General features: G+C 38.1%; 1 protein-coding gene across 1 annotated transcript in view; it reads right to left on the bottom strand.

Moving 5' to 3' along the window:
- The window catches only part of TCERG1L (transcription elongation regulator 1 like), a 229,091-nt gene that overhangs the window by 47,562 nt on the left and 169,298 nt on the right, over positions 1-12,231 (bottom strand). Inside the window, exons 6-7 of the mRNA XM_032766137.2 lie at positions 5,903-5,997; positions 2,680-2,768 (exon numbers count right to left, since the gene is read on the bottom strand). Of these exons, the coding sequence (XP_032622028.1) occupies positions 2,680-2,768; positions 5,903-5,997 (184 nt within the window). The remainder of the gene's footprint in view (positions 1-2,679; positions 2,769-5,902; positions 5,998-12,231) is intronic.

Below are 12,231 nucleotides of genomic sequence, written 5' to 3'. Positions count from 1 at the left end.
AAATTGTTATTGTTAGGCTTTATGATTAACATCCCACTGGGACTGATTAAACAAGTTCATAGCTCTCATAGCTATTTGCAATTACTAACTGTCTGAAGACAAAGGAAGACAGGTGTGAATAGTTACAATTTGACTGCTGTTTTTGCAGACACAAGACATATCCTCTCTTTTCTGTGATTCCATGGCTGCTGAATTTTCTACAGAATTCATCAGCACTTGAAACAGAATTTCTACATCAGAACTTAAAGTTTTCATTAAAAGATTTAAAGCAGAGAGTCACAATGTGCTCCGTCTCTTTCAAGTCACTTTGATGACAAAAAATTAGTGTAAACCCAGCTTAACTCACAAACTAAATTTAGTTGCCCAAGCAGTGCAAAGCAGCCAGAGTGGACTGGTGAATTTGGGCCTAAATTTCTAGCCCTTATAGTTGGGAGGTGTATAAACTTCCAAAAGTGAGTCACACAATACTGTGTTTTCTGCCTGAGTCTGCGTACAGATTGCCTGCAACAACAGCTCTAAGAAGCACAAATTGCTCTTATTCACTGTAATGGGATATTAACTTCAAATAATATGCTTCACATGTATTTGTTATTCATTCTATGGTATGTACTATATATATATTTAAAATCAAAGTAAAATATTTATTTTTGTTGCAAAATTGGTCAATTTCACTGGATATCTGGAGGAACTATATTTATTTAAAATAGTTTTAAATACAACACATTGTATGTAAAACATATTAATGGGATTCCATACATTTTAAATATCCACATTACAAAACATGTACATCAATGCTTTTACACAGCACAACAAGTGGCTTACTTTTCTTCTTTTCAGGTGACCAGACAAAGGAGGGTTTTTCACTCTACTTTGCAACTGTTTCGCCTGAATAAGAAGTGCAGGATGGGGCTCAGAATTAGCTACATTCCATTACCTTTGGCACTATGTGCTGAATGCCCTACAAGACTAAGAGGTGCTGGCAGCACATTAACAATTGAAAACTCACCTTTTGGTTTGTTTTAAGTGGCACAACCTCCAGCCCCACTCTGGTTTCTCCAGTATGACACCCCAGCATACACCTAGTGATGTTACATCAACCATGGAATCCTGTGGAAGCATGGAGCCAACCTATAGGTGGAGAGGGGTTGAAGTAAATTCCAGGCTTTTGTTGAACTTGTTAATATATTTAGCTATTCGGCATGGCTTTGTAAACCTGTTCTTAAAGAACTATTTTATATCCCAAAGGGTGTAAATTATATAGACGCCTCACACAGGCATGCTCCATGTTCCAGTGTGATTCATGGTGGATCTGAGGGCATCAGCATGGTGCATGTTGGGTATTGCCACATCAAGCAGGGAAAAATTGTCAGTAATAGGGCTAGTCATTGTGGGACCTAATAAAAAGGACCAGTTTGTGATACCATTATTCCCTTTGAGTAACGTCTTGCTCATCAAATAGTCTTACTGAAATCAATGGCACTATTAGAAAAGTAAGGTATTACTCATTGTGAGTAAGGGTATCACAAATTGGGACCAAAGAAATGTGCAATTTCAACTGATATACTGAATGGCCCTTTCACCATTCAACACAAGCTGCTCAAGATGATGGAATGCTGTGAATTTCTTTTGTAGGTTTCCAGTTGATTACAGACTCTACTATACAAGAATGGATTACTAGGATACGCTATAAATGGCTTATGATACTGTTGGATTTAAATGGTTACAGTTCCCTAGGTATCACCATTTTCACATAGTAGCAGATGTCATGAAGAGGAGTGGTTATCAAGGATCTTAAACATAGGTCATAATTAATGATTACATTATGCTGTATGTATATCATGTTGACCTGCAATAAGACACAATATAATAATAAATCATAATTATAGATATTTACATAGGACCTTTTATCCAGAGATCACACAAATCTCTACAAACCGATGAAAACAACAGGCATCACTTCCTCTGCCACTAAAATGTAGCCATGTCTGGGGTAAAGAAAAGAACCCCCCCCCACACACACACAGAGTTCAGGACAGAAAGTAAAGAATTATCTTTGTCCAGTTGAGATCACAGAGGGGTCTTAGTTAGGCAGATTGCCTGAACTGGGATTTGGACAGAAAAACAAGCTCACAGGACACAAGATACTCATAAATATCACCTGAGATCTACTACAAACCCACAAGACAATGAGTTTCCTCAACTCCCACTGAAGTCACTGGGAGAGGAGAATGATCAGGCCCTAAATAATCAATAGCATTTCTTGCAGTACTAAAGTTGTCTTTTCTGGTCATTCAAGCACTAACCAGAGCTGACCCTCCTCATTTGTGAGATCTGATAAGATCAGAGCTCAAGCTATTGATATGAACTATCAAAAAACCCACAATCATTACATTCTTAAGCCTGAGTTGGTATCAGGTGCAAACTCAACCTTTCTTATAAATGCTTGATAGCTGTCTTAGACTGTACCTGTGGCTATGTCCTACCATTTTGTGTAACTATATGAATAGTGATGTAAATCTACAATGCCGCTTTGTTAAAGAAAATAGTGCAATATTGTTAAACATCCAGAATTGTATTACTGTTGCTGCTATGGATTCATAAAGACACAGACCATTAATATATGTTTGGCAATAACAATGATATTGATGAGTCATTATTATTCATCCTGAATATACTTACCATGGTGATCCTGGTACAGGAGTAGATGCCACAGGCTTGTTGCCATTTGATATGCTATCGTCTTCATTTACTAGTTTCAAAGGATGATCCTTGACATAGAAAGACACAAAAATTAGTCAGAAAGTGAAACTGATGCTCAGGAGTGCAACCATTATACAAACAACTCTGTTTAAACTGGAGGTGGATTATTAAATCATCATTATACCACTGGAGACCATATGGACAACCATCTACCTCTAAACCAGCTGGTTAGATTGGAAAGAATATAAACACTGACCTATCTGGAATGTTATGCATGCAAAGCTTGAGAGATAAAGAGTCTTCCATATACAGCACAGGTGATAGCTCATTTGGAATACTGTGTATAATTTTGTGCATTTCACCATAACTAGGACAGGCCACATCATCATCATCATCAGAAAGAAACCAACCGACCATGTGGGTTGGAATACCCAGAAAGCTCAGGATCAGGTGGGGTTTTGGAACCAGAAAGCCAGCTAAGAGTGCAGAGTACTCTGAAGGAACATGCAGGGGCAAAGAAAACTTGCACATCTGGACGGGTGTGACAAAAAAGCTAGAAGGGAGTGGGTGCTGGTGCTTGTGCCTTGGGTTGGCAGCAAAACACTCTTGTTTGGCAGTGAAGAGCATGTGGTTGCAGGAGGCAGTTTGCATGGTAAGCAACTGGAACTGCTGGAAGTCAGGCATCAGGGGAGTTGAGGGTGCTTTGCATAAGTTAACAATTCAGTTATTTCTATTAATAATTCAGTCATCTACTATTTGTAGACAATTTTGCCTTACTTTGCTCAAGATAATGCTGTTGAGAGTGATTCTCCGCTGGCCTGTCTGTATGTCTGACAACTGTTCTTATGATACCAGCCATTGCACTAAGAGATTTTTGCCCTTTAGCTGGAAGCCTGGCATATATAGACCAGTTAACTATTTGAAAATTGCAGACAGGCGATCTCTGAAACATTTATTTATCAGGTCCTCTGGAAAGCTACAGGTAATAAGTTTTTTAAGGGATAAAAAATCAATTTATATCAGTAGCTTAAAGAAATGAATGGAACGGAGGAAGGGAATGCTATGATAGCTCCCATGCAGTGTCAATGCTTGAGAGGATGTAATATGATTAAAAAATAATAAGCATATGTACAGAGCTCTTAATCTTCAAAGTACTTTACAAATTTTAAGCACTCAATAATGTTTCTGAGAACCAGTGCAGCACTCTGCAGTCTGAGGGATGATGGACTGAGATATTATGATTATATAAAGCATAATGTCTCCAAGGTGCTGGGGGAGGGTGGGATAGGAATGGGAGTGGAGAGAATGAAACACACTGAACAGTGGCACTTGTTATACCTTTCCAAAAGGTTGAGGGTGTTCTCTCTCCAGCACTGCCTTTCTGGGGTAAACTGGTGGGGCAGGGAGAAAAGAGAGGCTGGCCACAGATATCACCTTTGAGTTGTGTGACACTGCCAGTAGTTGGAGTGGTCTCCTCTTGTTTTCAAGGGAACTAAGCAGACTCCTTATTGTTACCTACAGCATGGAGGTGCAGAGGGTGTAGTGCTGAGTATAAGGGTAGGGCTGTCCCATGCCAGCACACTCATTAAAGACATCCCTAATTTGGCCCTAGCTGTTTAATCTCCATATTGTCTTCATGAGGAAAGCAGCAAAGAGTCCTGTGGCACCTTACAGACTAACAGACATATTAGAGCATAAGCTTTCGTGGGTCAATACCCACTTCGTTGGATGCATGTAGGATTCATGAGGAAAGTAAGTCTTTCTGCAAATCTTAAAAGATTTTGATTCAGGCCCTATCTCATAGAATCATAGGACTGGAAGGGACCTCGAGAGGTCCTATCCCCCACACTTATGGCAGGACTAAGTACCATCAAGACTATCCCTGACAGGTGCTTGTCTAACCTGCTTTTAAAAATCTCCAGTGATGGAGATTCCACAACCTCCCTAGTCAATTTATTCCAGTGCTTAACCACCCTGACAGTTAGGAAGTTTTTCCTAATGTTCAACCTAAACCTCCCACGCTGCAATTTAAACCCATTGCTTCTTGTCCTAGCCTCAGAGGTTAAAGAGAATTTTTTTTTCCTCCCTCCTCTTAGTAACAACATTTTATGTACTGGAAAACTGTAATCATGTTCCCTCTTAGTCTTCTCTTTTCCAGACTAAACAAACCCAATTTTTTCAATCTTCCCTTATAGGTCATGTTTTCTAGACCTTTCATCATTTTTGTTGCTCTTTCTGGACTTTTTCCATATCTTTTATAATCCACTGAGAAAGAATTTGGGTATGAAAAAGCTACACAAATACTACGTATGTACAATGCCAGTGTTGCTGTTAATCTCTAATCTTACCTAAAAGTTTAATGATCATTAACATTTGTAATCCATATATATAAAATTATCATCTTTATGTAACGACCTCATTAATGACCTTTAAGAAGGGGTTAAAGTATATTAATTATATACAGAGAGGGTATCAAATTGGCAAGTGTTGCAATGACAGTGAGGTACAGCCCTAAAAATGAGTCCTGGTGCACTTATCTCTCGTGGCTTGCGGACATTTCTGCACACACATCTGGAGTTTGAGGGTCTCTAGATGCTTGATGTTGGGGCCTTGGAGATCCTGATTCTCCAAATCATTTAAATTGGCATATAAAGGGACAAAAAGAGCTGGTCTCTATTAAAGTGTTGCCTTAATGTCCCCTCTCCTTCACTCCCCAACACTATTTAGAACGTACCAGGTTACAAAACTGAGAAAGATTGCATGGGTAGATAGAAAGAAAGTCTCCCACAATGTCTATGGAACTAAAACACTTTCAGAATTAAAGAGAACTCTATTCTTCTCTTTAGTTTTCCATCAACTGAGTTTCACATATAGACATACCCCACACTCTCTCACTCATGCACAAACATAAATAAGTACATAATAAAAAAATAACAGTAAGTAGTCTGGTGAGGAAGAAAGACGGATTCTGATTTCTGTATTTAAATACTTAGGAAGCACTCAGATGCTACTGTAAACAAGGCCATATATAAAATACCACAATGGACAGATTTGACAAAAACATCTATAAAAATAGGGAGTAGGGAACACTCCTGACTTGACAGGAAGAGCTCCAGATCACATGATAGTCCTTTACTCAATCTCTGATTTCCACAGTTCAGTATTTTAAAAATGAGAACAAAATCCATAATGAGAATCAGACCTTATCCTCATCATTCTCTGTTGGCTTGCTTTTCCTGTCAGTAGGTAAAATCAATGTTGGTGGGCAGGAGGCTCTGCTTGATTCTTTGCCTTTATCTGTAAGGGAAAAATATATATATATATATGTATATATATTTAAATTCACAATAAACGTATTTCTAATGACCCACTGAGATATCTCAAGAGTTTATATTCTATCACTTGGGAGCTTAGAGTTTAGCTGTAAAGACAGAGTCCCTATTAGTGAATAGGCTAGATGGTGAGACAAAACGTTCTATTATTTAAAATGAGTGACTGTGGTGTTTGCTAGAAGTGATCTATTCAGTTTCCAGGCATATGCAGCCACATCACAGGACCTGCTTGAATCCTCTATAAGGTGTTGGAATGAAGTTACACTAACAATGCTAGGTCAGGGATAGAACAATGAGCCTGTAGTGCTGGAAAATACAGGAAATATAAGCATTCATGGGCTGTCTGGACTGTGTGTTTATGAATTCCATTCTAGCACATCACCCAATTCAAGACAGCATGTTTTTTCTAGAACAAGGAATATGCAGAACTCCATGGAGATCTGAATCTTCTCCTACCTACCTCAAAACTCCCTTCCCACACAAAAGGAAAGGATTATATTACATTACAAAATATTGACATAAATTAACACATTTTACTGTGCTACATTCAAACACACCATAACTTGCTGAGTATTTATTGTACTGTAGTCTCCTTTCTGCTCCTATCGAAGTCAATGGCAAAACGGTCTTTTGAGTTCTACAAAAGCATGATCATTTGTCCTTAGCTGCTTAGAGCATGGAAGAAGCTGGAAAATCTTTTGGAAGTTCATTGTGTCCAAAGTTTGTTGGGCTATCATCTCCTCAGTACAGTGAAATTGTTTTAAGCAAACATTTAAGGGACTGACCGAAGTTTAGCTGCTTAACAAAAGTGGCCAAATAAATGGAGTATAAAAATGCATTCAATAAGTTTGGGGATATCTTAAAGTTGTTCTTTAAAACAGGAGGTTCATAATTAGAGTGGTCTTCAGTACTACAGATTTAATTCTATTTACTGCTGTGTACCTTAATCAATTATACCCAAAGTGACTGCAAATTGAGTGTAAAATAATGCCGTATCAGAACAGTGCATCTTACACTCACTTTTGCATAGGGGCAAACAGCAACATAAGGAGTACGGACAGTGGAGAACTAGCCCCTGACTTGTGTGATAAAAAGTGTTCAAAATGGAGGATAGGATACTTTGGCTCTTTCCTACAATACTACTTTGCCACTCAGTGAAGACAATAAAGTTACACTGGTGAGTAGCAGAGTGGATAGCCAGACCTATGAGCACACACACAAATTTCCCCTTGTTAATGGACAAATTTAGCTCCAGAAAAGATAAGATCTGGACTATTTTTGATCCTTAAAAGAGAATGTCTCTCCTCATTCTCCTTTCCCTGATATGTCTATTTATTGATTCCTTCATCATTAACTTGCACTCCCTCTGTAATCACATTGTATTGGATGTGATTCTCTTCTTACTTCCAGTAGCTTTAAGCTTTTGAAACTCAATTGACTTAATTGGAATTACCTCAGTGTGAGTGAGTGAGTGAAGGCATATGCTCTATACACTGTATTACAAAATCTGGATAGAGGATTGCCACTTCTTACTAGAAATTTTTAGCAGAAAAGATGATTAACCACTGGAATAAACTTCTAAAGGAAGTGTTGGCTTCTCAATCTTTGGATGTCTTCAGATCAAGACTGGATGCCTATATGGAAGATATGCTTTAACCAAATACAACTTATTGGGTTCAATGCAGGGATGAAATTCTAGGGTCTGTGATATACAGATCAGAATAGATGATATAATGCTCCCTTCTGCCCTTAAAATCTATTAATCTATCAAATGGACCCCACACCAGGAAGTTCAGATCTCCAAAGTTCAGGGATATTTAGCTGTAAGGTTTCTCTGTTTGGAATCCTCCACTGCATTACAGCAAGCAATGATGATGTTTCAACATATCCAAGCTAAAATTTCCAGCAGTAGCATTTACGTATAAAATAAACATTACCATATTTTCCTAAATTCGTAGATGAAGAGCTCTGATCATGAGAGCCCTGTACAAATTATCAAAAGGAGAACTGGATCATGAAGAAATGAGTTTTCTTACAACACACTCTTTGGGACTAGAGTGCATCTGAGAGCCCTTGGCATATATTAAGCCTGCTTCACAATGAAATAGCCATTTTATATTTTGTCACTTACTAATATTAACAGATTATTCATAATCCAAGCAATAGTTTATATCTGAACTCCCAAAGAGATCTGTTAACACTATAACATAAAGATGAGGAGATGCTTCCATCTTAGATCCAAATTGTTGCGATGAGGGCAATATAAAAGGACATTCCAACATCCTGGTTGCCAAGCTTGGAGTCCAGGAATGGTTGTCAATCTGCAAACTATAGTCTCTGACTTTTGTTCAGTATCTTATAACAGGTATATTTGCAATTATTATTGGAGAATTCATTATATGATTATTGCAATGCTCTTTCGAGAATGCATTATAAGCAGAACCACATACAGGAATACTACACACAAACAGCATGGATGTTACTCAGAGTCCAGAGTGTGAACATGTCAGCAAACACATAACAAAAAATAAAATGACACCAACAAGCATGCATCAGAAAATTCCAGTCTGACCATTACTCTCCTAATAAGTGAACAGACACATTCTCCTTTTATCTATGATTTCTCCAGTGAAGTCTTCCCACTGGCATTCTATTTGCCTCCGTTATTCGTAGGAAGAATGACTCCAGCCAGTGCTGGTGTGCTTCCCCTCAGCACACACTTCTCAAAATCACAATACAGCCATTATTTTGTACATAATGAATAGGTAGGAGAACCTGATTTTTCGATTGATTAATCTCACACACATTGTTTTGCTTAACATTGTAAAATGAGATTAGAGCTGCGAACAGCCCATCTGACATATCAGCTTCTCACAGATCCTCTCACCCAAGTCTAAGGGCTTGCATCCCATACTTCTAGGAAACAAGAAGCTTGATGTTTTCCCCAGACTGTATTAAAGCCATGATGAACGAGAAATGTACATTTTTTAAAAAAGTGAACACCACTCTGGAGAAAAAATGCTGGATGCATGTAAATATTTGACGCTGCTTCACCAAAGTGAAAATATATATTTTAGCGGGTGATGGAGAAATCACTTTTTCCAGAAAGGATTTGGATTAGGTGTTCTCTTGTTAAATGTTATGGATAATCAAGAGGAAGACTGAATAGATTTATCAATTGATTTCCCCATTAGAGCACGGAAGAGTGCAAAGTGGCTATTACATATCTAAATAATCTCTAAATATATTTTCCTACACTAGACACCTGTTAATACTGGATCAAAGCATTAAGGGCAAGATCTATGTCTGATATAAAACACAACGAAGTCACACCTGGCATGAATTCGACTGTATTCCAAACTATGTTTCACCATATTGAATTTCTCAACATGCTAATCTCACATACAGAAAGTTTCCCAAATCAAAAGGAACACCACAGTGATTCTGGTAGATGAAATGTCAATCATGCTGAGAAGGCTGTGGTGTGCATATATATGCAATTGAACAGAGATGTTTTCTTAGGGAGGAGCATCCTGGACTGATGCGGAGCATCCTGCACTGATGCATGACTATGCTTTTTGTGTTTTGGTTCTGTTGCTGATTGTAACACAGTGAGTCATGGGGTTCTCTCTCCTGAAGACTTTATGTTTGTTTTTATTGTTTGTCCTTTTCCTTCATCTGTAGTAAATGTTCTCATTAGACTGAAAATTTGTATTTTGTTCTTTGTTTTTTGGGGAAAAAAGATTAAAAAAACCCTTCAAAACCTGTTTGTTAACAAAACTAGAGAGAAGTGACATTTGAGAATCCAAGCTGATTCTCACCATCATTAGAGAAATATCCAAGATGACTCTCACAATCATTAGAGAAATATAGAGGATTCACTTATGAGAACCTAATCCAGACTCAACTCTGATATTATGTTATCACTGTTCTAGAGTTGACACCTCTGAAATCTTTCTCAGATTTGCAATTTCTTCTGTATTGTTTCACAAAGTCATTCCTGTCCATTAGCTCTGCTCTATGATATCTTTCTATTAGTTTGTTTCTCTCTTCAGTGTCAGCCTCAAAGCCAACTTACGGTTGTTTGTCTTCTCTTTATTTTCAATACCACAATAGGTTTAGTTCTCTGCTTGTATTTTACTAGTGAAATCCCAGACGTTCACCTTTTTATCTGAAACTGCAGAATCAACGGACAAATGGTGTTATTCATAAATTCCTACTGTCATAAACAGATAGCTAAGGGTTAATGTCTCTTTCACCTGGAAAGGGTTAGCAAACGACACCTGACCAGAGGACCAATCAGGAAACAAAATAGTTTCAACTCTGGGTGGAGGGATGTTTTTGGGTGTGGGTCCTTTGTTCTGGGGCTGTTGTCTCTCTGGGCTCTGAGGGTGATCACACTATCTCCAGGCTCTCTAATCTTCTGTTCCAATTTGTAAGTACAGGTAGAAAAACAATATAGGCTTTTACATTGTTTTTCTGTATTTGCAAGTGTGTAGTTTGCTGGAAATATTTAATTGTATTTTTTCTAAATAAGGCTGTTTATTCATTTTTTATAAGCTAACATACCCTGTAATATTTCATTATCATTACAGAAACAATTTTTATGTCTTTTCTTTCTTTTTATTAAAAGCTTTCTTTTTAAGACCTGTTTGATTTTTTTCCTAGTTAAGGCTCAAGGGGATTGAGTCTGTACTGCCTCTGAGGAAGAGGGAGGGAAAGCCTAGGAGTGGCACTAGTGAGGAAAAGAGTTTACCTTCCCTGTGTTAAGATCCAGGGAATCTGGGTCTTGGGGGTCCCCAGGGAAAGTTTTGGGGGACCAGAGTTTATCAAATACTCAGTTTTAATTGGTGGCAGCATATCAGATCTAAGCTGGTAATTAAGCTTAGAGGTTTCATGCAGGTACCCAAATTTTGGACGCTAAGGTTCAGATTTGGGAATTATACCTTATGACACCTACCCCACTGATAGGGATTTTTAAATTAAATATCCTTAATATGTCTGCTGAAAAAGCTGGAGAAATTTCCTTTTGTAGTAGGTATTCCTTTAACAGACATTGATTTTGCTGCAGCTTCAGAGGCGTGTGGATTAACCTGAGTACTCTAGGCTTTTTTACACACATAATTGCCTCTGGTGCTGTGCCTATTCTAGCACAGCAGAACTTATTCTATAGCTCTCTGAGGGCTAGTGCTAGTGTAAAATATAACATGTCTAAGTACTCCTGGCTTTGTGCTCTTCCACAAACTCTGATGCTCTTGTCATGAAATAATCCCTGTGTGGAAAACAGACTTATTTCATGATGGAATAGTCAAGACACTAGATGACTATAAGATAAAGTAACAAAATACTCCTAATTACATAATTATAATCAGAAGCAAGAAAACGTGAGGCAAAATCTTTTGTACATGAATGCCTAATAAAATGGAGATTGTGATTTTTTTTCCTCCCAGTTTAGGTGGAAATCACAATAGCCCTTCCTCCAGTTCTTCCTTCTGACTTGGATGATCCAAGGAAGAAGCTATTTTATGTTTTATTGAGTATTAATCACTGTTGTGGTTTAAAATTGGTTAAGATCTCTTTGTTTCTTATTCAGACATATTTATATATATATAATGTATATATTTATAAGTGTGTATGAGGAGCTCAAAGGAAAGAAAGAAGGCATTAGTAAGTTTAAACAGTCACAGTTGTAATTTAATTGGTAAATATAATAAATTCATTTGGTATATACATGCAGGGCCGGTTCCAGGCACCAACTCAGCAAGCATGTGCTTGGAGTGGCGAAGGAGTAGGGGCGGCTCGTTGGGCTCTTCGGCGGCAAGTCCCTTGGTCCCTCTCAGAGGAGCTGCCGCCGATCGCGATCATGGCTTCTTTTTTTTTCCGCTGCTTGGGGTGCAAAAACCCTGGAACCAGCCCTGCATATATGAAATATTTTTGAATATGGGATGGGACACTTAACTCAGCAACTCCTCAACACCTTGTTCCTAGACCTGAAATTGCAGCAATTAATCAAACGAGATATACAAAGATATGACTACATCCCAAGCAGCTAAGACTGAGAGCACACACGATTACTAAATTGCTGCCGAGATACTGACATTAGTGAATGGTGACATGGTGAAAAAAAATGGAGGCCTACAAATTCAGCCAATGTTCTTGTAATTTTGTATATATGGGCATCTAACCTTCGTTCCACCCA

The sequence above is a fragment of the Chelonoidis abingdonii genome, chromosome 15 (assembly GCF_003597395.2).
Source record: "Chelonoidis abingdonii isolate Lonesome George chromosome 15, CheloAbing_2.0, whole genome shotgun sequence".
Lineage (NCBI taxonomy): Eukaryota > Metazoa > Chordata > Testudines > Testudinidae > Chelonoidis > Chelonoidis abingdonii.
Note: the sequence above shows the minus strand (reverse complement) of the source record. Positions and strands in the feature narration are given on the sequence as shown.